General features: G+C 40.3%; 1 protein-coding gene across 2 annotated transcripts; it reads right to left on the reverse strand.

The window, feature by feature from the left end:
* Positions 1-13,352: 13,352 nt before the first annotated feature.
* On the reverse strand, positions 13,353-26,303 carry LOC114161159 (shaker-related potassium channel tsha2). 2 transcript variants are annotated; one of them, XM_028044298.1, is made up of 3 exons: positions 25,699-26,303; positions 22,431-25,413; positions 13,353-14,766 (listed from the first exon to the last, which is right to left on the reverse strand). In XM_028044298.1, exon 2 carries the CDS (start codon positions 25,266-25,268, stop codon positions 23,826-23,828), a length of 1,443 nt encoding a protein of 480 aa, XP_027900099.1. In that variant the 5' UTR covers positions 25,269-25,413; positions 25,699-26,303; the 3' UTR covers positions 13,353-14,766; positions 22,431-23,825. The 2 variants fall into 2 exon arrangements, with proteins under 2 accessions (XP_027900099.1, XP_027900100.1); XM_028044299.1 differs by having other exon boundaries at positions 22,431-26,303.
* Between the last annotated feature and the right edge of the window lie 677 nt (positions 26,304-26,980).

A 26,980-nucleotide genomic window follows, 5' to 3' on the forward strand; every position in this document is an offset into this window, starting at 1 on the left:
CTTCTGTTGATTATTGAACACCCAATCAATGTATAAATAATCACAAAACTTTGATCCTTTTGAACTTTGCACCTAAAAATTAACCAAGATATAAAAAACTGAATTTAACTAATTTAACAATATTTAACTAATAATAGCTAGCTAACCTACTCTAAACCTAAATTAAAACTGATTAAATTAGTCAAAATGTCAAATTGCAATAAAAAATCCCAAACTATCAGAACCCCACAGACAGTAAATCCACTTATCCTGCCATTATGTGCCAAACAATGTGTCCCCCAGAGAGCCGCACGGCTTGTTGGGTTAAAAATAATTTACAGCCCATCAGCAGGGTGTAAATTAACACCCTCACAGCTCTGAGTAAATAAAGAAACCATAAAATGGCCACATCGGTGGTGAAACGACACTTTGATCACCATAACGCTGACCTGAATGGGGCTGGGTGTCAGCGGGCGGATCGATCCAGGCACTTTAGATGTCAGGGTGACATAACGCTGCCGCAGGAGACTCCTCCAGGATCCGAGCAGGATGAAGATGAAGGAGAGGCGTCCTGGCAGGTTTGACAGCTGATCAGCGCTTAAAAAAAAAAGCTAAACAACGCCAACCGTGGGGAAGACGGGCAGAGAAATGGTACATCTAGAACAGCTGATGATAGTCAGACCACGGATCACCCAGCAGCAACCGGATAACACACTTGCTGCAGCTGCAGCTGTTTATTTAAATGAAATTCTCTCAAGATTAATCAGTTTCATTGTGATTAATCGTGATTAATCAATCATTGAAATAATTGTCAACTAATTTAATCATCGATTAATCATTAACTGCAGTATTGGAAATGAAATAGTCAATTCAATCTGGAGAGACTCAGACGGAGAAAAGACGACAATTAGAAGAGTTTATTGACATACAGGAATTAAAGTCTTTGGCGCTCGGGCCACGGCTGGGAATAACGGTTATCGCAGCGTTAGCGATAAGCTTCAGATGAGCATTCCTGATGCCGATAGGAATGTCGTTTGCATCTTTTAATGTATTTCTGATGTATAAGAAAATGCTTAAATGGCTACATGCTGCAGAATCTGCCAATTTTTCTATACGATTAATTGATTAATCGTCTGAATAATTGATTACTAGTTGCATATTTAGTGTTACAGGACTTGTTTTCCTGTGAATAAAGACTCTTTTCAGTTTAATCCAACATCTTCACACATTTCTATATGATAGTGTTAGTAATCTTGATGTATTTAACATCATAAGTTTTAAAAAAGTAATAACAAAACATATTTTTGTTTATGTTTAACAAAGCCAGAATTATTTCAGCAATCCCAACTGACCTCTAGTTTGATTTCTTTTAATCTGATTTATTGTCAGACAGATTCTTCTTCTGCTGCTATTTAGGTCTTAAAGTTATAAGTATCTGTAGCAAGACTAATTATGTTTGTGTCAAATATCGATATTCAGATTTTTCTTTGCCTAAATTGAGGCAGAGGAGCAGCAGGAGTGAGCGCGCTGTGCAGATTGTGAGTTTGTTGCATGAATAAAACATGTGAGGTACATGAAGTCATGCAGCAGGAGGATGAAGCTTTTCCCTGTTTAACACGGCCAGCCTCTGTTTTCCAGCCGGGTCCGATCACAGAAACACCTGAAGGAAAGAAAAGTAATGAATTAAACAGGAGAACAGGGAAACGAATTCCTCCTGCAGGCTGGTAAACAGCAAAATACAGATTATTAAAACATAAATAATCTGTGAATTTCTCTATTAGAGATTAGCAGGTTATCAGCTTCTCTATTAGAGAAATTTCCAGATGTTTTTAACATGAAGTCAAAAAGTTTCAATTTGCTTCTCATTGAAAAGCAGAAAAGTCTCAGCACAGATGCTGGTGATGAGATTTGCTTATTTTCTCTAAAAACATAGAATCATAAGCTGCAGTAGCATTAGATAAATATTCTGTCACTGTTCAATAAGCAATTGATCAATTTATTAATCAATTAAAACACCCTCAACGATTTCAATTTGCATGATTTATGGTTTTTCTCTTTTCTCTCTGTCTCCCAAAAACTGGATGATTGAAGATTCAGCCTGGTGTTTTGGTCTCAACTAAGAAACAATCCATGTACGGTATTTGTTGTTTCTGTTGGATTGTTATTTATTTTGGATATTTAAAATGTCTTCCAGTTTTAGTGCTAAATGTTGATTAGAATTTAAAGTTTATTGATATTTGGGAAGGTGTTCTTGCATTTTTATGCCTTTAATACCATTATATTATTTGAAAATGGTTATTTTCAATGTAGTTTATTGCTACAACATTTATGACAATTTATTGAGCAACATTTGTTATTGTGACATGCGGTTCGTTTTTGGATCTGGTTTCAGTCGCATTTAATTAGTAGTATGAACGACTTCGTCAAAAAAAAAGTTGGAATTAAGCATCAAGACCTGCAGCGTAAACATACTCTTAGTAACCAATATTTTAAATAATAACTAAGAATTAACACCCTCATTATTTTGAATTAATTATTCTCAATTATTCTCCCTTGTAGCCATTTCCATGTTCTTTTCACTCACTGGATGCCATTTTCCTTTCAAATCCACCTTTGCATTCTTCTTAGGATATAGTAAACAAATTGTTGAAAACATTCCTCTGAGATTTTAATCCATATTAACATCATATTTTCACAAGTTGCTTTAGATTTTCACCCCATTAGACAACATCCAGGACCATTATAGTGGATTTGGATTTGGTGACTGTGGTGGCAGTTAAATCCTCTAATCTCAGTGTTGTGTTCAGGAAACCTGACTAGTTGTATTTTATAAATTTACTCATCAGAGATCTATTTTCATTGTTTGTTTTTCTATTCTCCTCCATGGGCTGCCACCTTATCGTGGTGGAGGGGTTTGAGTGCCCCAATGATCCTAGGAGCTATGCTGTCTGGGGCTTCATGCCCCTGGTAGGGTCACCCAAGGCAGACAGGTCCTAGGTGAGGGACCAGACAAAGTGCAGCCTGAAGACCCCAATGATGAGTAAAAACATTGGACTTGGCGTTCCCTCGCCCGGACGCGGGTCACCGGGGCCCCACTCTGGAGCCAGGCCTGGAGGGGGGGCACGATGGCGAGCGTCTGGTGGCCGGGCTTTTACCCATGGAGCCCGGCCGGGCTCAGCCCGAAGAGGAAACATGGGCCCCCCCTCCCATGGGCCCACCACCCGTGGGAGGGGCCATAGGGGTCGGGTGCACTGTGTGATGGGTGGCGGCCAAGGGAGGGGACCCTGGCGGTCCGATCCTCGGTTGCAGAAACTGGCTCTTGGGACATGGAATGTCACCTCTCTGGTGGGGAAGGAGCCGGAGCTAGTGCGTGAGGTCGAGAGGTTCCGGCTAGAAATAGTCGGTCTCACCTCGACGCATGGCTCTGGTTCTGGAACCAGTCTCCTTGAGAGGGGCTGGACATACTTCCACTCTGGAGTTGCCCAGGGAGAGAGACGTCGGGCAGGAGTGGGCATACTTGTTGCTCCCCATCTCGGCGCCTGTACGTTGGGGTTCACCCCGGTGAACGAGAGGGTAGCATCCCTCCGCCTACGGGTGGGGGGACGGGTTCTGACTGTCGTTTGTGCTTACGGGCCGAACGACAGTTCGGATTACCCACCCTTTTTGGAGTCCTTAGAGGGGGTACTGGAGAGTGCTCCTCCTGGGGACTCCCTTGTTCTGCTGGGGGACTTCAACGCTCACGTGGGCAACGACAGTGAGACCTGGAGGGGCGTGGTTGGGAGGAACGGCCCGCCCGACCTGAACTCGAGCGGTGTTCTGTTGCTGGACTTCTGTGCTCGCCATGGATTGTCCATAACGAACACCATGTTCAAGCATAAGGGTGTCCATATGTGCACTTGGCACCAGGACACCCTAGGCCGCAGTTCGATGATCGACTTTGTCATCGTTTCATCGGATCTGCGGCCGTATGTCTTGGACACTCGGGTGAAGAGAGGTGCGGAGCTGTCCACTGACCACTACCTGGTGGTGAGTTGGCTCCGGTGGTGGGGGCGAAAGCCAGTCAGACCTGGCAGGCCCAAACGTGTTGTGAGGGTCTGCTGGGAACGTCTGGCGGAATCCCCTGTGAGACGGAGCTTTAACTCCCATCTCCGGCAAAACTTCGAACACGTCCCGGGGGTGGTGGGGGACATGGAGTCTGAGTGGACCGTGTTCCGTGCCTCCATTGTCGAGGCGGCCAATCGGAGCTGTGGCCGCAAGGTTGTCGGTGCCTGTCGCGGCGGCAACCCTCGAACCCGTTGGTGGACACCTTCGGTGAGGGATGCCGTCAGGCTGAAGAAGGAGTCCTATCGGGCCTTTTTGGCCTGTGGGACTCCGGAAGCAGCTGATGGGTACCGGCGGGCGAAGCGGCATGCGGCTCGGGCGGTTGCTGAGGCAAAAACTCGGGCGTGGGAGGAGTTTGGAGAGGCCATGGAGAAAGACTTCCGCACGGCTTCGAGGCGATTCTGGTCCGCCATCCGGCGTCTCAGGGGGGGGAAGCGGTGCAGCACAAACACTGTTTATAGTGGGGATGGTGTGCTGCTGACCTCTATTCGGGACGTTGTGGGTCGGTGGGCAGAGTACTTCGAAGACCTCCTCAATCCCACCAACATGCCTTCCACTGAGGAAGCGGAGCCTGGGGACTCTGGGTTGGGCTCTCCAATCTCTGGGGGCGAGGTTGCCGAGGTGGTTAAAAAGCTCCTCGGTGGCAAGGCCCCGGGGGTGGATGAGATCCGCCCGGAGTTCCTTAAGGCTCTGGATGTTGTAGGGTTGTGTTGGTTGACGCGACTCTGCAATATCGCATGGACATCGGGGGCAGTTCCCCTGGATTGGCAGACTGGGGTGGTGGTCCCCCTGTTCAAAAAGGGGGACCGGAGGGTGTGCTCCAATTATAGAGGGGTCACACTCTTAAGCCTCCCTGGCAAGGTCTATTCAGGGGTCCTGGAGAGGAGGGTCCGTCGGATAGTCGAACCTCGGATTCAGGAAGAGCAGTGTGGTTTTCGTCCTGGTCGTGGAACACTGGACCAGCTCTACACCCTCGGCAGGGTCCTGGAGGGTGCATGGGAGTTCGCCCAACCAGTCTACATGTGTTTTGTGGACTTGGAGAAGGCGTTCGACCGCGTCCCTCGGGGAGCCCTGTGGGGGGTTCTCCGGGAGTATGGGGTACCGGGCCCTTTGATACGGGCTGTCAGGTCCCTGTATGACCGGTGTCAGAGTCTGGTCCGCATTGCCGGCAGTAAGTCGGGCTCGTTTCCGGTGGGAGTTGGACTCCGCCAGGGCTGCCCTTTGTCACCGATTCTGTTCATCACTTTTATGGACAGAATTTCTAGGCGCAGCCAAGGTGTTGAGGGGATCCGATTTGGTGGCCTTAGGATCTCATCTCTGCTTTTCGCAGACGATGTGGTCCTTTTGGCTTCATCGGATCGTGATCTGCAGCTCTCGCTGGAGCGGTTCGCAGCCGAGTGTGAAGCGGCCGGGATGGGGATCAGTGCCTCCAAATCCGAGGCCATGGTCTTGAGCCGGAAAAGGGTAGAGTGCCTTCTCCGGGTCAGGGGGGGTGTCCTGCCCCAAGTGGAGGAGTTTAAGTATCTCGGGATCTTGTTCACGAATGGGGGAAGAAGGGAGCGGGAGATCGACAGGCGGATTGGCGCAGCGTCTGCTGTCAAGCGGGCGCTGTACCGGTCCGTCGTGGTGAAGAGAGAGCTGAGCCAAAAAACGAAGCACTCGATTTACCGGTCGATCTACGTTCCCACCCTCATCTATGGTCATGAGCTTTGGGTCATGACCGAAAGAACGAGATCGCGGATACAAGCGGCCGAAATGGGTTTTCTCCGTAGGGTGGCTGGGTTCTCCCTTAGAGATAGGGTGAGAAGCTCAGTCATCCGGGAGGGACTCAGAGTAGAGCCGCTGCTCCTTCACATCGAGAGGAGCCAGTTGAGGTGGCTTGGGCATCTGGTCAGGATGCCTCCTGGACGCCTCCCTGGTGAGGTGTTCCGGGCACGTCCCACCGGGAGGAGGCCCCGGGGAAGACCCAGGACACGCTGGAGAGACTATGTCTCTCGGCTGGCCTGAGAACGCCTCGGGATTCCCCCGGAAGAGCTGGAAGAAGTGGCCGGGGAGAGGGAAGTCTGGGCCTCCCTTCTGAAGCTGCTACCCCCGCGACCCGACCTCGGATAAGCGGAGGAAGATGGATGGATGGATGGATGGATGTTTTTCTATTTCAATGGAAGAATAATGAAAAAAAACTAAATGTAACATAAAATCTGAACATCCAACTGAAAGTATTTTTATTTTTTTACAAAAAAGACTCAATATTTTATGAAAACTGCTCAGTACTTTTAGGTCCTCCTTCCATGTTTGGTCAGTAGTCCTGGTTCTTTTTCAGCCTCAGCTGTGCAGAGTTTTTTCCTTTCACTTGCCATCTTCAGAGTCCCTCGGCGCCCGATTGTTACGTAATGGATCAGTTTCCCTGCAGCGGAGTCATTATTTTTGAATGAGGACAGGGACGACAGCGGTTGCAGGGAAGCAGGTTATCAGCTTGATCTACTTGACTCTGAAAACACGAGTCAAGCAGTTAGAATACAAAATGACTTCATTGCTCTCATGGGCCACAGGACTGCAGAGCTGTCCACAAATGCAGCTAATAAACAGATACATTTAGGTGGGTTTATAGATAACACATTTTGTCTGGTAGGATGTTAAAAATGTGGAAATGTAATTTCACTTATTTACTGTAACATTGTCCACCTCTTTTGGTCAAACTAATCTCAATATCCCACTCATATTTTGGTTGGATTAGATTATTTATTCTTTTAATAATCAAATGTATTTGATTTTATTTCACAACATTAGAATAAAAGCAGTGGAATCAGTAGATTTATAGTTCACAAGCTAGCAGGTGTTAAGCGGCATAAGCAGCTAATAATCTAGAGGGGGAAAATAGGTGCTACATGTCACTAATTGTTAACAAATTAACGGATGCTAAGTGGATCTAGTAACTAACAAGGCACCACATGATCAAACAGTGCTACTTAGCACCAAGAGATAATTAACTAATGGTGCTAGCAGGTGCTAAATGCCACTATTACCTAACAAGCTAACAGATGCTAACAAGTGCTAGGTGTCACTAAAAATTAGCAAAGTAGCACATTATACAAAATGTTCCATACCAATAATTAATAAGCGAATGAATGGTAGCAGGTGCTATGTTAACTAACAAGCTAGCAGATGTTAACAGGTACTAGGCATGATAAAAAGTGCTACTTAGCACCAATAGTTAACATGCTAATGAGTGTTAACATGGAGAAAATGGCTCTAAAAAGCTAATCAGCTAAACGATCTTAACAAGTGTTAAGTGGTGTAAGTAGCTTCTAAACTAGTGCAGGCAAACAGGTGCTACATGTCACTAATTGCTAACAAGCTAGCAGGTGCTACATGTCAATAAATGCTAACAAGCTAACACTAATAATTAGCAAGAGCACATGATAAAAAGAGCGATAAAGCAAATGGGTACTAACAAGCTAACAAGTGGTACTAATAGTTTGTAAGGTAGCACATGCTAAAAGGTGCTAAGTAGGAGCAATAGCTTATAGCTTAATGGATCATAACAGATGTGTGTGACATTGCTACATATGATGTCTAATTGCATTTCTACATGATACTTTGTACTTTTTAAACAAAATTTTGCGTTTAACACAATTAACTTGTAAAGTTACATAATTTTAAAAAACCCTGAAGGCACTGTAGCAAACTGTTTAGTGAAAATAAAGTCTTAGATGCTTTACAGTTTATCACAGTTGTTTTATTTATTAAACATATTTTTTAAAAACATAAAGCCTTGGTAACTTTGATAAACATCATATTATACAAACCCTTTACAACATTGCATTACATGAAAGAGAAAGTAAAGGCCACATTGAACATAGTCACAACTAGGATTCAGAATGACTCTGTTGTGCATAATACAGTTTGTTTGAAGCCGTTTGCATTTATTACATTTTTGAAACGCTCCGTTTTTTTTTTTTATTATATTATAGCTGTCATACAGAAACATACACAGACACTCAGGTTAACAAAAATATTTATAATTAGAGCAAAACACAGAGGACGCAATTTGAGATTTTGCAGACAGGTTATATGTTATGTATATGCATATTAATATTAATATGTATGTTTTTTTCTGTTGCATTAATTGGACCAAAGCATGAGAACATCATTAAATACATGAAAATACACTGAAGTTGTTACACTCATGCCTGCATGGGTCTAACATTGTTTTTCTTGAAGCAATAGAACAATGTTGTTAAAAACCAAAATATGGGCAGTTTTTAATTATTTTTTTATTCAGGTCAATTAAACATAAAAAGTTACGTATAATTAGAATAATCAGATATCCTGAAAATTATCCTAAACTGTCATTTTCTCTGGGAAGTATTTGCGATTAATTTTTCTGTACTTTGTCACACAGGAAGACTGAATACTGTACATTCAAACATTTATCGACGATACATTATTTCTATGTTCAACCAGTCGGTTGCATCACTGTAGTGCTAACATGATGCACTTTTATTATTTATAGTACTTGAGATAAATTAAAAATATTCGTAACAGATTCTGATTAAGGCACTATAAAGGTTTTATGCACAGTTAAAAACAACCAGACAAATTTACTGATGATATTTTCATTATGTGTTATTGCATATAGATGGAGCACTGCTGGTTTCTTATCAGGGGCGTCTTTTCCATAACCACACAATAAATGTACAAACCTAACTTACCTTATGCATTAATGGCCACTTAATGAACAGCTCAGTTTAAATAAGGAGTTTAAAGTCGTCCATTTTGCATTGGAGGCACCATAGTCCCATCAAGCAATATCTGATGCTGTAAATGTGAATTCAATTACATCTGATATGTTGGTTTCAACATTCATGCTTGAATTTTATGGTTGTTTTAACAAATTTTTTTACATTGAATAAATCAGAGGGTATCTATATCCAGAGGTAAAGCTTCATTTTAAATAAAATGCCAAGTTTGATAAAATGGCCAGAGTAAATAAAGGATATTATTTAAAAAATTATTACCTTTTTAAAAGAAAATGCTATCCAGACCAACGTGACGATGTGAAAAAAGTAACTGCCCTCCTTTAAAATCAGAAAATGTGATTATCACATTTTGGTTCAGTATCTTTTCCCTACTGTAGCATTAATCATGACGACATTAAGTAGATTAATCAATTTCAAAAGCGACACAATAATCTGAAGTAATGTGCAAAAAGATGAGAAAAATATTTGCCATCCATTGATGTGAAAAATTACCAAAATTACTCCAAGATAGCATCAACAAATTATCCAAAATAAACCTGCCTGAGTTGAGATCACTGTTTGATTTATTAATATTAATTAGACTGAAAATGGCTTAAAGGTGAAAACTTCTGCAAAAGAAGAAAACAAAAAACTTTGTGACATTTACTAGAAAACATGTTGATCCTCAACACTTTGCTAAAATACTCTGCAGAATAAACAGGCAGTCAGTTGAGATTCTGAAGTGTTCTAGTCTAAGTTCTGACGTAATGTCAATTTATATACCGTCAAGGCTCTAGAGTGCAACCAATTTTGTTGGAGTTGCAACCTAATTTCTCAAAGTTGCGGCTAAAACAATCAGAGGTTGCACCGCTGCGATCAAAAGATCGAAAGCCAAAAAAAGTCACTGATACATGGAGATGAACAACAAACACACACCAGATCCATTTTATGGTCTAAACCAGTCAGAGATGGTGGAGATCTGCCTGGGAATGGTTTAGATATTCCTATATGTGACAGGCTAGGCTAGGCTAAGCTACGATATGCTATGCTAGCTAGCCTAGGGTAGGCTAGGCTATGCTAGTCAGATAATCAGAGTAGATGTAGCACAGATGAGAAGAGAAACTTAAAAGAAGAATTGAAAACGTTTTCATCATTTTAAGCTCTAAACTGTCTGAAAATCATTACCAGTGCTCAAATTAAATATTTATTCTTAAATGAAATATTAAATTTGAGATGCTTAATCCATAAAATATTTCTTCTTATAATTAAATTTGTATCTATTTCATTCATTTATCTTATTTTGGAATGTTTTTAAGTTTCAATTTCAGCTCATTGAAGCACTTTAAACACTTTTTCAAATTCAGTTCTGCTTCAGAAAAAAGATTTTTATGTTTACTAGATTGTTAATTAAATTATTTACAAATCAGCATTCCCTTAATGGACATTGATAAAAAAAAAAAAGTTAACCTGGGAAACTGAGATGCCAAATTCAATGTGGTTGAAAAGTTTGGTGGAACTGGAGAATAAACTTAAATAAACTGCTGCCTTTTGAATTGTGGCTGAATTAAAACCAGGATTCCTCTTCAGAAATGTAAAAGTCACAAATTCTTGGTGGTAGTTTATGGTAATTGGTTTAGAGGACAGTTTCTTTTCCACATAGAGCCTAGTTGGTTTTTATAGCTTTTTTCCTATTTGCAAAACTAAGTAGTATTGATCAGATAATTTAAAAACTAAATCGCTTGACCATTTTCTCCAATTAGTCCGTCTATGTAATTAAAGAAAAAGAGCTGATTTATTGCATTAATATGACTTAATCTCTTGTGTTGGTTCAGTTACATTTTCTTTCATAATTATAATATTTTAAACTTTTTAATAGTTGGTGAAAAGAAGTTTCCCCTTTAAAGGGAATAAATTACTTTCTATTACTCTGCCTTGTTTCCAGCCAAATGTGAAACTCTTCTAACCGCAGAACGAATGACTCTAACTGAGATTCAAACCATTTTAAATCCAGCCGTACTCATTTACACATCAATGCCAAAAGAAAATGCACACACAAAACGGAAAATTCATGTGTTGTCATGTGAAACACATGGAGATTTATCAGAATTAAGGATTTATTTTTATCAAACATAGATCACAAAAATAAACATCAACAAATGGAATTAAAAAAAAACTGAAGAAATCATAGTAAAGCGTTTTGCAAACACTCCTTCCACTTCAAAGTTCCCACATTGCAGGAATCTATTGCTGCTTCCTGTTGGAGGATGAGAATGACTCGGTGATGAACCTGAAGTTTTCAGCTGAAAAACGAAACAGCAGCTGTTTTACAGGATGAACAGTCTGACCGCAGCCACGGCCGTCTGTCATAATCGGTACGCTGCCGCACGCGCAGGGGGAACGTCGCATTTTTATTGCACTTACAGTATGCAGAACACATTAATCATCAGTCAGAGCTTCAGTCCAACTGAAATCTCCCTCGGCTGTTTTTATGCATCAGAAAAGCAGGGACGGCCAGACGAACGCTGCAGAGTGGATGAACTTCTGTGTTTATGTGGGCTGCAGTGACGCAGGTTTGTCGATACACCAAACCTTCAACAAGAGAGCGAGAGCTTGGATTCAGTCCGCTGTCTCAACCCACAGCACCTGCCTTTCAGTCCAAATGAATCCAAAAAGTTCAGCAAATATCCATCTCTGGAAGAATTAAGAGCCCACTGCACTGAACCCCATTGAAAACCTGCTGGTTATTCAACCAAATACTGATTTCTGAACTCTTCCTGAGTTAAAACATTAGTATTCTTGTTTCTAAATGAATATGAACTTGTTTTCTTTGCAGTATTTGAGGTCTGAAAGCACTGCATATTTTTCATTATTTTGACTATTTCTCATTTTTTGCAAGAAAATATAACATTTTTGCTTTGAATTTTGCAGACGTGTTGTCAGTAGTTCACAGAATAAAAGAGCAATGTTCATTTTACTCAAATATATGCTTATAAATAGCAACATCAGACAAACTGATCATTTTAAGTGATTTCTTAATTTTTTCCACAGCTGTATATATAAGAAACTCCTGAATTTGTTTGGTTTTAGCAGTTTGAAAAGTTGAGCTGATGAGCTGCAGGTGGCGCTATTCCTACATCCAGAACTAAAGACAACATTCTAACATAAATCAACATTTACCATTAAAACTTTGTGATAACATTTCTGCACAGCTTTGAAACTTTGCGTGACAATTGCTCAGATTTTTGACAGAAAAAAATACAATAAAGTTTACAATTTTTCTGTACAATGTTTGATTCTCTGGAGAGAAGCTGCTGTCTTTGGGCAACTTTTATGGTTGTATAATTATCGTTCCTTCAACTCAAATTTAGAAAATCTGGAAAACTATTTGTTCATCCCAACAACTTTTCAACCAAACTTTGACATTAATCAGTGTCTAAACGTGTTTGGTCAATGAAGATGCTGGCTCACTTCCCTTAGGGCTACTTTGCTCTGGATGAAGATCTTATTATGGTCTTCATTATCTTGTCAGCCATAACCTAGCCTAACTTGACTATGACTGCCAAGCGCCACAACAACCGGGCTTACCAGGTTTTCTGGGGGAAACCTTGATGATTGCTACACATTCTGGGCTGTGACTTTGCACAACTTTCTCAGATTCCCATTCACACTTCACCACTGTTACATCGCCGTAATTTTGGTTGTAGCCTAGCATGAAGCCATCGTGGCCAGTTCTGTTTCATGTGACAATAGCCAAGCCATGCTTGGACTTCAAGGATACACTGACATCACGACAATAAACCATCACAGCCTTGCAGAAAAAGTTTGTAGATGCTTAAAACATCTACAAACGAAGATATAATGCTTCACACTGCATCCCCAAAGTGTGACCTCACCAAGACGATGATCAGAACCACTCATGCTCTACCAAGATCTTCGGCTAACCATCAGCAGCATTGTTCCACATTGATTTTACCACATATCCTCATGTTGGCACCACAAGCTAACACAACTGTCCTAAACTGTATCAAAATGCAGCTACATGCCAGAACATGCCATGCTGAGCTACGGCCATGATTGGGTCTCGGCCCAGGCACGAGGCCGTCATGGCCCGCCCTGTTTCAGATGCCCATCTTCAGAAATAGGTTACCAATATGATAATAAAATTTAAACTGTGAAAGTGTTTCTTAATAAATCCCACTGGATTTCCAACAACCTACAAGGACCCCCCCCCCATGGTGCAGCCTATCTTTGGTGTCAAAGTATGGACGTCATTCTGTGTTAAAGTTACCATAGCAACTCCTCATGTGTTGCAATATCCCAAGCTCTTTAAAATAGGAACCCTTAATGTTGATTTTGTAAAACCAAAACATCTTCTACGCTGATGATACACTGATGTATATCAGCAACGTCACAATTTAGTAACTTTGTGATTCTTGAGTGTCAGCAGTTTCTGGGTGGGATCTTTATCCAAAACAAAATGTTGGCATCACTGTGATGGGTTAGCAGCGACGTCCAATCCCTGGTAACAATCTGATTTTCAGTATTATGCTGAGAAACAGTGATTTAATTAACAAAAGCTTAAAATTCTCCCAGCATTTTAGATCCAATATTTCTCAAATGAGTTTTTATTTATTTTCAGCTTCGTTGCAGAGGGAAACCGAAAGTAGTTAACATTTATGACTGACACATAAATGTGTCAGTCGTTTTGTTTTTATATTTTTAAATCTCAAATATTTTGAAATAAAAGTTAAGAAGCTAAAAATGAACCACAAAGAAAAACACTGCCATCTTGGGGGTTTGTTTCCACCTGCAGCTCATCGTGCTCCAAATAAATGTGAATCTTTTAGATAATTTGAGAGAAATTTGAGCAATATTAAAAAGTGCTACAGTTCCCCAGTTTATTTGTCTTCCCAAATTTCAGATATATTTAAAATTCAAATTTGTGCTGGACTGATTTCTTGTTAAATGTTGAAGACAGGCAGAGCCACTCTGCAGGACCTTATTGCCTTTTAACCTAATAGAAAATGCAAAAACAAAACAATGTGCAAAAAAGCTACTTTTCTCACCCAGGCTGGACATCTGAGGCTCATTAAGTTTCTCTAAATGTGCTTTTCTACCTGATATCAAGGTGAAAACATCTTTATAGTTTAGTTCTTTGTATATTTTAGAGGTTAAATTGAGAACATTTTAGATAACTTGAGCGGTGTTCGTGACAATAATCAGTCCTTCAGGTGTTAAAGCTTATTTTTTCAGTGAGATGACACTGAGGTAGTGATAAATCAGGAATACAGCATTCTGATCAGAGATCCAAACAGAAACATTCAGATATAAACGGATGTCTGGATTTAATGCATTTTCACACTTTTACCCCCATTTTTCCTCCCACTGGTGCAGACATGTTCATCAGAGTTGCCTGCTGGAGCTGCTTTGTTTTCACCAAGGCAAAAAAAAAGAAAGTTAAAAATCTACAAAATAATTCACCATGTCAACCTCCCAGTATAAAACATATATAGTATGATACTTTAAAAAACTAAAGTCATCTGTCTGACAGGATAACTTCTCCGTATCTGCGAGCTGTCGATGTTGTTCCCACGTTTCTTCTGTTTACATGCTCTACTTTCCAAGCATGCAGTGATTTGGTTTGGATATGATATGCGACATACAGACAGCAACAACAAGTTCTTGTTCTCTACAGCAACAGGAGAAACCTCCCAAACAACATCTAAGTATACGCAGGACATAGCTGATGATTCAAGTAACGTTTGATTCGTACCTCAGAGTCTGTGCTCTGTAAAAATCCGAGAGTAAGCCGAGTTTCTCGTGAAGTTTTGTTTTTGTATTTAATCCAAGCTTTGTTTTTTTTTTTCTTCATCCGAGGAGAGAAGCTGGAGAGGATGAGGAGGATGGTGGCAGCTGGAGTGGGTTAGTGAGGTTCGTCAATCTTTCCCTGAAAAAGAGGAGGAAAGAGAATCATTTAATGAAAGATGGTAAATATTCTATCTTATTAGAACTGCAGCAAAAGGAGGCAGATTTGAAGGTCGCTAAGTTTCCATATCAACTTTCTTAGCTATATTTTTGCTGCAGCAACTTTGGACTTTAAACTTTACAAAATACAAAGTTTCAAAAAAAGAATAAAAGTTCTTGGTGGGAATGGACTAAAAACAGTTCGACCAGGAGAAAAATAATAATAATAATTAAAAAACTAAAAAATGAAATAAAATTAGTTTTTATGCAGTGATGCACAATAAATTAGCATGAACAGTTAAAGCTTGTACAAGGAGTTGAAATTGTAAGAAAATATAACATATATGATATCAGGAAAGAAAAGCAGAAGAGCTGAAACTACTAACTGGATTAATCGTGATTAATCGATTATTCAAATAATCGTTAACTTATTTAGTAATCAGTTAATCATAAACTGGAGAATACAGACTCAAAAAAGGCACCAACATATTTAGAGCAGTAATTAAACCAAAACTGTACAAAAATATTTTGCATGTAAGATGAAAAAAACACTCAGAACTCTTCAAATGTCATAGTTTTAGCTTCACCCAGTTCAGAACGGTATGTTATTAAAATTTAGGTATTAAAATGCTTATTTTTCTATTTAAAAATAGGTATTGAATTATTTTTTATTCTTGTATTTTCATGTATTTCTAATATTGTATAAAAAAGGCCTAAGCAGTTCATGAAAATCTGTAGAATGTAAATTTTTTATCTGATTTATTGATTAATCGCCAGAATTATTGATTAATTGATAACTAAAATAGTCGTTGCAGCCCTAGAAAGTAGTATTAATATCGGATGTCATTTTTATGTCAGTGCCAGTTTTAATATCCCTACTTTCAGTTTTTAATGCAAACTGATTGATTTCTGCATTTAATCCACAAAGCAAATATCTGCAACAACATTATGGTGCAAAGAGGTCAAACGATTATGGTGTTGATATCTGATATTTTGAGTTTAGAAAAGTCTGTGAGTTCCTCACCACAGCCAGTCATAATCTCAGGAATAGTGAAAAATTCACTTCCTGTTCTCACATTCAGAAAAGTCTGATTGGGTCGACAGTTAAACTGTCGTCTCAAACTGCTTAATTATTGAATTCACTCACTGATTAAAAATTTACCCTCGGAAATGACTCATGATCTGACATGCAGAGCTTTTCCTCTAAGAATCCAGCCAATCTGAGCTGAAGCTGATGAATTGATCCTCCTCGTTAGATCAAATCACTTATTGATACTTATTGATACTGATTGTCACTGACGCTGCGGCGCCAACGAGCCTCACAGATGTGTCGCCATTTGGATATTTTCTCCTCATATTCTGGTCATTGTGGATATTTTTGAGGTAGTATTACCAATATTCACACTCCTCTGATCTCCAGATCAATTGGATTGATTAGTCTTATGTATTGAAATAAACAGCTGTGCTGCTATTGGCTGTCCTCAGTGACATCATCATCAGTGGTTTAGACTTAAAGATGGAAGATTAAATGATGTTTTCTGTTTAAATAAATATTATTTACTTAATAAATAATTAAATTGGTTTAATTAAATTATTTTATTACTTAAATTATTAAATGTTTTTAATTAACAAAATTATTATTATTAATTAATCACAATAATTTCTGGGACAGTTTAGCGTTATTGTGACAGGTTTATTTATTTCTCTTATTTCTGCTGTTTACACCTAAAATTAATTCTCATCTTGTTTGCATGTTTAACTCTTTAAAATGGAGAAAAAATTTACATTTTTTGGCTTTTATTTGTCTTTATTTTGACGAACATACCATGGATTATCTGTAAAACCTGAAATCAGACGTTGATTCTGCTGTTTCTGTGAAACGCTGCGTCAGTTCAGGACGTTTACTGACGCTTTCTGTTGCGTCCTGTCAGACTGATCCCAGGTCAGTGCAGCTCTGCAGCGGGACGCGCTGGCGGCCGGCGGTCCGAGCCGGAAACCAGCTGCATACTGGTGCTGCATGCTGGTGCTGTGTGCTGGTGCTTCATGCTGGTGCTTCATGCTGGTGCTGCATGCTGGTGCTGCATGCTGGTGCTGTGTGCTGGTGCTTCATGCTGGTGCTTCATGCTGGTGCTGCATGCTGGTGCTGCATGCTGGTGCTGCATGCTGGTGCTTCATGCTGGTGCTGCGTGCTGGTGCTTCGTGCTGGTGCTGCGTGCTGGTGCTGCGTGCTGGTGCTTCATGCTGGTGCTTCATGCTGGTGCTTCATGCTGGTGCTTCATGCTGGTGCTGCATGCTGGTGCTGCGTGCTGGTGCTGCGTGCTGGTGCTTCATGCTGGTGCTTCATGCTGGTGCTTCATGCTGGTGCTGCATGCTGGTGCTTCATGCTGGTGCTGCATGCTGGTGCTGTGTGCTGGTGCTGCGTGCTGGTGCTTCATGCTGGTGCTGCATGCTGGTGCTGTGTGCTGGTGCTTCATGCTGGTGCTGCATGCTGGTGCTGTGTGCTGGTGCTGCATGCTGGTGCTGCATGCTGGTGCTTCATGCTGGTGCTGCATGCTGGTGCTTCATGCTGGTGCTGCATGCTGGTGCTGTGTGCTGGTGCTGCATGCTGGTGCTGTGTGCTGGTGCTTCATGCTGGTGCTGCATGCTGGTGCTCTGTGCTGGTGCTGCATGCTGGTGCTGGTGCTGTGTGCTCCATGCTCCATGCGGTACGCTGCGTGTGCTCCACTGCAGACAGGTTTTATCTGCTGGCATCTTGAAGCACTGCTGCACCAATTCTTTGTAGTAAAGCTAAAAATAGATGCTGAGAGACGAACACGCAGAGGCTGAAATACGATCGATTGAGACGATTTCTAATATTTTAGAAAGACGTCGACGTCGGCTTTGTTTAATGTGTTTAATATTTTAATTTAACTTTTAGCTGCTGCTGGTTGTAAAGATGAAAGCTTTATAGTTGCCATTCTTTCTGAACTCGATCAAGTTTTTATCTGATTAATATGCAAATATTTCTGTGTTTTTAAAGCATGGAAAGATATTTCTGTCATTTTTTTCTCATTCTTGTTCTTTCTTTGTCTCTTTTTCTTCCTTCCTTTCTTGATGCCTCTTTATGTCCTTAATGCCTCAAAGTTTTCCTCCTAAATCCTTATGACTTTCTTCCTTCCTTCATCACTCCTTTCTTTCCTTCCTTCTTTCCACCACTGTCCTTCTTTTATTCTCTTTCTCTCTTCCTCCATTTTGTCCTTCCCTCTTTTCCTTCCTCCATTTCTCCTTCCTCCTGTCCTACCTCTGTCCCCTCCTTACTTGCGTTGTGGTTATTTGTTGTTGAAATTTTGGTCATTTTTTCCCATTTCTTCTTTAATTGTTAACTTTAGACTTTTATTTCACCTTTTCGTTCATTCTATCTTCTCCTGTCTTGTTTAAATCTTCATCCCTCCATTCCTTGGGTTTTGCTGCCTCTCTGCCGTCCTGCAACGTGTTGCTCAGATTCACCCAGTTCTTGTCGGCCATCTTTAAAAATATTTCCTAATCGATTTCAATCGATTTTTCTTTAATCAATTCATAAAAACATTTAATTGATCCTTTCAATGTGTCTTTTCTCGTCGCTACAGCAAAACAATATGGTGGAAGTAGCATTGAAAATCACCCAATCAGGTTGGAGTGTCCACTGTTGCCATGGAGATAGACAGCGAATAGAATTCTATCATTTTTCTAAACCAGGAAATTGACTCCTGCCTCTGATTTTCATTAGATTTTAATATTATTCATGGTGTAAAAAAGAAACAGCTAAACTTTTCAGCCAGCAGGAGGCGCTGCACTCAGTCTGTACCTGCAGGAGCCGCATATGTAAACAACATGCTATTGTGATCCTGTTGCTAAGCAGCTGCTCAGACAGTTTAAGCCTGCGTGTTTGTAATTCATCAAGCCTCCTTTAAATAACAGCGGCTGAATGAAACACAGACTGAAGGCTCTGCACTGTCTGTCTGATTTTACTCTGAATTATTCTGAAATAAATCCACGAGGCTCAGCAGGAAAAAACGGAGATGAAAAGTTTAATTTGACTGGAAACTGAAACATTTGGTGATGCAGAGAAAGTTGAGCACCGTTTTGCATTTATTTTGTTTTTTCCTTAAATAGATTAAAGGAAACCTAAGCAAACATTGTAATTTGCTTTGTTAAAATGTTAAATAAATAATAATTAACATTTAAATTACAGTGATGTTATATATGCAGTTTATAAAGCAGCAGTTTGTCCAGTTAAGTTTAGTATAAATTTGTGTTACATTTCTTAAAATAAAGTTATTTAATGTTTATAATAAAAACTGGAACAAATCACATTTTAGCAGATTAAAAAAGGGATAAAAGTTTGAACTTTCTTACAAATCAAGAAAAATGATTTTTGATTCATTTGATGTTATGTCACTGTTGTGATTTGTCTTTTAAAACCTTTTTAAAAAGTGATGAAAATACAGATTTTGTCTCTGTTTTTCTTTGCACCATCATTAGTTAAAAGTTAACGTTGATATCTGCAATAAAACAGCTACAAAGAAAGTTTTTAGGATCTTGGGGAAAATGGTTGATTTTTCTTTTCATAAAACAAATTAAAATTATTTAAAAATATATTTTTATTTTAAATGTGTTATTATTATTTTATTATATTTCATTAAATAATTTAAAATATTTTTTACAGTACTTTATATCTCTGTTTTAACACTTTTAAAAAACATTTTAATGATAATTTTATTTCATTAAATAATTTTCATAATTTTCTTTTCTGTACTTGAGAAAAATGCAGCTTTTTTAATAAATATTTTTCCTTTTTTTGGTAAAGCCTAAAGAAAATGTTTTTAAATAATGTTTCATTTCTAGAAAAATTATTTCATTAGATTCTTTTTTGTTTTGTTTTATTTGACTATTTTAATGTTTTTCCTGTAAATTATATTTAATTAAATAAAATTTTATGTTTTTGCCCCATATTTTAGATCTCTATTTGAAATTGCTGCATAAAAAAATAAATAAAAAATAAAAGAATTTGTAAAGCCAAAAGAAATTTATTTTTGATATCTTCATGGTTCTAATTTTTTGTTATATTTTTTTTTGTTTTATTTTACCATTGTAATGCTTATTAATTAAGTTTTATTTAATTAAATATTTTTTTCTTGTGTTTTACAATAAATTTAATGATTCTTATTTTAGCTGTTTTTATTATTTTAAATTGCTGCCATTTCTTCCTTTTTTTCTGGTTTTATTTTTCCTGTTAGAGAATATTTATGTGATATTCCTCTTAAGTTTTTATGGGAACATTTTAGTTTCTCCTAATTTTTCCCAGATTTGCTTCATATTTAGGATTAAATAGTTAATGTAGGTTGTTTTCTAATGTTTAATTTGTGCTTTTTAATGAGACACTTGCTTAATAACGTGATCCAGACCAGAATTAACCCTGTTGTTGTGATTTTTCTGAATATATTTACAAATGTATTTATTTTGCTAGTAGAAATGAAGTTTGGAAGCTTCTGATGATGAATTTTATCAGCTGGATGTGGAAACGTGTGTTTGTCTGTCCCTGCATCGTCTCCTCTGGACTCCAGAGGTTTTCCAGGTGAGACCTTGAGGCTTTGGGACAGCGGGGACACGGACACTAACAACAGCTGTCAGAGCGGAGCTGCCTGCTCTGGTTCACATGAGGAAGAGGTTTGCAGTAAATCCCTCCAGGTGGAAGCAGTTAGTTTAATATTTCTTGGAGCTGTCACGTCTGCAGCTGTCAGGACGGAGACGCTGTGTTACGTAACATGACCGACTGATGTCCTCCTTTTCTTTCTGTCTTTCTGCAATTTGTCACTTTTACTTCTTTTCCTCATTTCCTCTCCGTCTAACTTGAACTTGAGATCTTCCACCTGATCGGCTCCTGTTTCCTCTCATCATCCTGCAGATTCAGATCCAACTTCTGAAACTTCTGCATGACTTTTAATGAGCCATGAGGTCAGGTGACGGGACAGACATCACAGCTCGGAGCATTATAAATCACAACTCTGGTGATTTCCTGCAACAACTTCACTGTTTAGTATGAATAATGTTATTATACTGGATTTTTAAGGTCTGCTGATGTTGCTGGAAAATTATTCTAAGTTAAATAGAGGCGTAAAAAGGCTTTAAAAAGTGTTCACATTGAAACAGAATTAAAAACTCTGCTGAGAGCCTCTGCTGCCACCTGCAGGCCGACAGTAGTACAACAACAATCAGCAGAAACTTTGAAGGTTTCTGTTTGTCCAGATTTTAAATCTGAATGCAGCTCTATGAATCTTTTTTCAGCTGTGAATAAAACATCATTCAAACAGTTAATATCATCCTGCTCTGTATTCGGTTCTTTACTAACTTGTTTTCTCATGTTTTAATGGATTTACTGGACGGTCAAACTTCATTTGTGCTTCTTCTGCTGTTTTTGTGTCTTTTTGTATCTACCGTTCATCGTAGTAAAGTAATTTTGTGTTTGGAGTCATTTTGCTGAGTTTTATCTTTGCTGAGCTGATCCTCTGTGTTGGTAAACATTTTGAGATTCCCTTTTTATCTGGTTTTGGCTGGATTACAGAGTTAGCTGATGATAAACGAGTATTTACATGTTTAAATGCCTGTCTGTTGCTAAGCTGCAAACTTTATATTTACCGCTGCACAATAGTACTATTATTACTACAACAACAACTACTAATAATAGTAATAAAAAAGAAAAAAGTAGTTTCTATTGCTAGTATTAATTTACAGAATTAAGCTCTTGTTAAGTTATGGATTAACTGTGTTTTTGGGAAGTTTAGTCCTGATTACTACTAAACCTGTAGGAAAATCCCTTTGGTCAGGGGTGTCCAAAGTGTGGCTTGGGGGCCATTTGCGGCCCTTCTAATGACTTTGACCGGCCCCCTGACTACAAGGCCAAACAGTAAAAATTTGACCAACCAACCAGAAATAAACTGATGCCCCCCAATTTTGAAGTTGTGTTTTTTCTTTTACTAAGGCAACAGTCCAAAGCTTTTTCTTTTTTTTAATGTTTTGGATTTTTAGGAATTTGTAGATTTCGTAAAACTTTTGAAACAAAAAACTCCTTTTGCATTTTTAATTTAATGAATTTGAGTTGCATAACTTCACAACTTCTTTTTCTTTCTGCTTTTATTTCTTGCTATTTTCTTTCATGAAATAACGATAATCTTTATTTGTTTTTGTTGTTTTGATCAGAACATCTGCGTATAAAAGGAAGTCTGAACCTCTTACCAGCTCCGGTGGCTTTTCTTTATTTTGAAGTACTTCCATGATAGATCTTAATGTTTTAGACTGGAGTTGTGCTTTTGTTTTGTCTTTGAAACTTGGTTAATATCAGGTTTAATTTCTATTTTCTCTGCATTTTAACTTTACAGTATTTAAAGAAACAATCATAATGAAAAAATTGCAGATTTTCTCTTCACACAACAGGAGGAACTAAAATAAACTGATCAAAATTAATTGGTACTGCCCCCATCTGGCCAAATGAAGGGACCGATTCTGGGTTTCTAAACCAAATCTTTGTCTAAATTTGCTTACTGATTAAAATGTTGTGTGCTGTTTTTGTGTCTTTTTGTAATTTGTCACTTGGCCAGACAGGAAGTGACAACACAACGTTTAATGGCTCACCTTGTGGGACCAGAACCGAATGTTTGTATGAGCTGAAGAGCCGTCGGACTTTTCCTTCAAGCATCCATCAGTCTGATAAACTCCAGCGAAGGTTTTTACTCCGTCAGCTTGTTAAAAATCCTCTGTTTTTGTCTCCAGCAGCTCCGCCTGCTCCGCCCGCTGTCCAGGTGAGTCCAGGTGCAGCTGGACCAGGAAGCTCCAACACTGAAGGGCCTTCAGCTTGGATCAGGTATGGATCAGAACCGCTGGGGATCTCTATGAAAGCAAGAGACTGATCTTTTTATTTTAAATACTTTAAATTTATTTTTGAAAAACTATTTGAGCTTGGGATTTTTAAAAAAATATTATTTCTTAACTCCGTTAAAGGAAAATCCTATGATGTTTTGTTTCCCAATTTCTTCATGCATTCTTGTTTTTTTGTGCATTAAACTTAAATTATTATTCATTATTATTTTAGAACCCAAAATATTTAGCAGTGCAATGATTTGTTGAAAAGTTTGATAGCTTTTCAGACTTGAACTCATTTAAATAGATTAAATTTAATAGTTTAAACTAGTTCTTGATTTGCATTTTATCTTAAAATCCCCTAAAAAAAATTATATTTCATTTTAATTTACGTATTACAATTTATGTTTCTATTTTTAACCTTTTTGTGCTACTGTACAACTATAAAGCGTGAATATAATTTAGTATTTTCTGTTAATACTTGATTTTTTATTTTAATGTCTTACTTTATATATTTTTCTTTAAATTATCTTTTTGAACATATTTATATCCACGATAGACGAGGTTGAGCTCTGAAACATCTAAAACTGAACTGTTAATGTATTAAATTGCTGCTGTAACTATAATCTTAGTATTTTATTGTAGTTAATAATTTCTTTTAACTTGTCTTTAGTAATTAGCTGCTGAGCATCTCAGTTTTTGTGTTGTTTTTTTTTTTTTAATAACATGGATGTTTCCACAACATGGTGGTTTGGAGCCTCCTCACTTTTTGCTCCTGCACCAGACAACAACAGAAAAGTCTGGAAGGTTGCCATGGAAACTGCATCTGCCACGGCGGCGCAGTGAGCCGCTTTGACCACACGATGGCGGTGTTGTATTGGAAAAAGCTTCACGTCAGATTTGTTGTGTTTAATTCAATGAGGGTTTTCTTGTTTTTGTTTTTTCTTACTCCTAACCCTGCGTGTTGTCTCGCAGGCTTTTTTTTTTTAAGTTTAAAACTGAGTTTTAATTTGGTCCCGTGTCAGAAGAATGTAAACCTTAAAGCTGCTCACTAATGACAGTAAAGTGCTACAGAGGCTGATCAGTTGTCCTGCTGGATGGAAGACCGTGTCGGGAGTGGAGAGGGGATCCAACTGAAAACATTCCCTCTGATGGCGGAAACAAGGCGCCTCAGACGTCCGTCAGCTTCCCGCCGTACGCCTTGTGCGGGCTGCAGTTCGTGTACTTGACGGAGTCCGCGTCCTCGCTGTCCGGGTAGTCGGACTTGGACAGCGACGGCCGGCTGTCGCTCCGCTTGAACTCGCCGAACGGCGCCTGCTGCTGCCCGCAGGTCACGTGCGTGTACTGGAACTGCTCCTCGTGCTCGGTCTCCCGGTGGTAGAAGTAGTTGAAGTTGGAGACGATGACCGGAACCGGAAGCGCGATGGTCAGGACTCCGGCGATGGCGCACAGGGAGCCCACGATCTTCCCACCGATGGTCACTGGACACATGTCGCCGTAGCCCACCGTCGTCATGGAAACCACGGCCCACCAGAAGGCGTCCGGGATGCTGCTGAAGCCCGACTCCGGGTCGTCGGTCTCCGCGAAGTACACGGCGCTGGAGAAGAGGATGACCCCGATGAAGAGGAAGAAGATGAGGAGGCCCAGTTCCCGCATGCTGGCCTGCAGCGTCTTCCCCAGGATCTGCAGCCCCTTGGAGTGCCGTGAGAGCTTGAAGATGCGGAAGACCCGGACCAGGCGGATGACCCTTAGTATGGCCAGCGACATGGCCTGCTGGCCGTTGCCCTGGTGCTCCGCCAGCTCCAGCCCCAGCGTGATGAAGTAGGGCATGATGGCCACGATGTCGATGGTGTTCATGATGTTCTTGAAGAAGGCGGGCTTGCTGGGGCAGGCGAGGAACCGGACCAGCAGCTCGAAGGAGAACCAGATGATGCAGAGCGTCTCCACAATGAAGAATGGGTCCGTGAACGGGTTCTGTGGCTCGGCGCCCGCGGTGCCGTTTGTCGGAATCATCCCATCAAAGATCCGGGCCTCCTCCCTGAACTCGGGTAAGGTCTCCAAGCAGAAGATGACGATGGAGATGAGGATGACCAGCACAGAGACGATGGCGATGCCCCGAGCGGGTCCGGAGCTCTCGGGGTACTCGAACAGGAGCCAGACCTGCCGCTGGAACTCGTTCTCAGGCAGCGGCCGCTCCTCCTCCTTGATGAACCCTTCATCCTCCTTAAAGTTCTCGATTACCTCCTCCCCCAGCTCATAGAACTTGATCTCCTCCATGAAGATGTCCACCGGCACGTTGACGGGTCTCCGGAGCCGTCCGCCAGACTGGTAGTAGTACAGGATGGCATCGAAGCTGGGTCGGTTCCGGTCAAAGAAGTACTCGTTCCTGAGCGGATCGAAGAACCGCATCCTTTTGCGCGGGTCCCCCAGCAGAGTGGCGGGGAACTGGGCCAGGGTCTTCAGCTGCGTCTCGAAGCGCAGCCCGGAGATGTTGATGACCACCCGCTCGCAGCACTCCTGGTTGTCGGCTCGCTCCGGGTCGTACACATCCTGGGCGGACAGCGCGGCCAGTGCCACCGTCTCATCCAGGTTCTCCCCGGGCACCACGGTCATGCTGCTGGTGCCCCCCGCCCCCGCCCCGCTTCACCTTTCCAGTCCAGGCGCTGCTGTAGTCTGGACTGTGGGCTCGGCTGTCACATTCGCTGCATTTTAAGCAGGCTTTGCCCTCCCCGAGCTGACGTGTGTGCACGCTCCCTCACTGAGGAGGAAATAAAAACACACATGCAAGCACATATGCTCGAGATTAATCTGATTTCATGACCATAAATGAGTCACAATTGAGAAAAAACTGTATTTTCCGACATAAAGTGTCGTGCGTAATGAACCTGTTGGTTCAAGGTTATCACATGGGTCGCTGTTTACGCTCCAAAAAATAACCATGCATCTTGAGGAATAAACCTCCAAAAATGGAAGAGATTTCATGCAAACATTTTTTTGAAAAAATCCCGCAGAAATCCTCAACGATCCCCCGCTAAATGAATACCTGTGGCTCGGTGCGTCACGCGTCCATCCTTGAGTCGTTCGCTGAAAGGAAAACGGGCACCGCAATGTCACGCAGCGAGCCGAAACCTGCTGACGTTTCCTCAAGCTGCCCGCTCATGTGTGCGCCGCTGCGGGCGTGCGGCGCCGTGCGTGAGAACGGGGAACAACACAGCTGTGCAACAAGTTCATAGAGAGAGAGAGAGGGAAGAAAGCGAGCTGGATGATGGAAAGAAGTTTCTGGGCTGCAACTAAAACCGGTGACGTGTTGTCCGAAAATAACTGGATTTCTCTCAGGGCTGCAGGAAAACTTTCTTTTCCCATGGATTGACCCCGAGGAGGGGGGGAGTCATTCAGAAAATAACTGAAGAAACGAGCAGAAGCAGGAACAGAGACACAAACGGCATCAAGTTCATTTTAATACAGATACTGCCACTGCAAAAGGTTTTACACCCTTGAAACTTTTACACATGCTGTCAGACTTGAATGCATCATGTTAGATTTTAATCTGAACTATGTGGCTAATTAGTGTTAGTGTAGCTTATGTTACTGGATATATACATATAAATCTGTATAAATATAAATCTGTAGTATCTTTTATTGTTTTCCAGTTTGGGGTTTTGTCTGGAAAAGAGTTTGGAAAAAAAAATTTATTTCCAGGTTTTATTCAGAATCACACTGTAAATAGTTTTCTTCTTTCCTTCCCTCTATCTATCTATCTATCTATCTATCTATCTATCTATCTATCTATCTATCTATCTATCTATCTATCTATCTATCTATCTATCTATCTATCTATCTATCTGTCTGTCTGTCTGTCTGTCTGTCTGTCTGTCTGTCTGTCTGTCATCTAGGTTTCCCTTCATGTTTTCCCTCCTACTTTTCCTCCCTTCCTCCCTGTAAATTTCAGTTTAAACCCTTTAGGAGTCACATTTAACTCATCATCAGGGTTTGCGTCTCACATTGGGGATAAAATATTTCCCAAATACGACACAAGGCTCTGTACCATTTTCTGTAATGGTACAGAAAATTATTTATGCTTTTGTGTCGCGGCACCTACTACTGTCTACTAGCATTACAACTATTACTATTGTAATGCTCTTTTTACCAGTCTGGTCAAATCACCGGGTTCCATATTCACTACATTTCATTTTGGAATTGGTTTTAAAGTTTCTTTTCTCAAGTGCAGAGCTTTAAATGCTACCTTGCAAAAATCTCAAGGTTTCACCTATCTACAATTAGGGACTTAAATTCTTAAAAAAGAAGTAAGTTCACCTTAAATACAT

This window comes from Xiphophorus couchianus, chromosome 17 (genome assembly GCF_001444195.1).
Source record: "Xiphophorus couchianus chromosome 17, X_couchianus-1.0, whole genome shotgun sequence".
Classification (NCBI taxonomy): domain Eukaryota; kingdom Metazoa; phylum Chordata; class Actinopteri; order Cyprinodontiformes; family Poeciliidae; genus Xiphophorus; species Xiphophorus couchianus.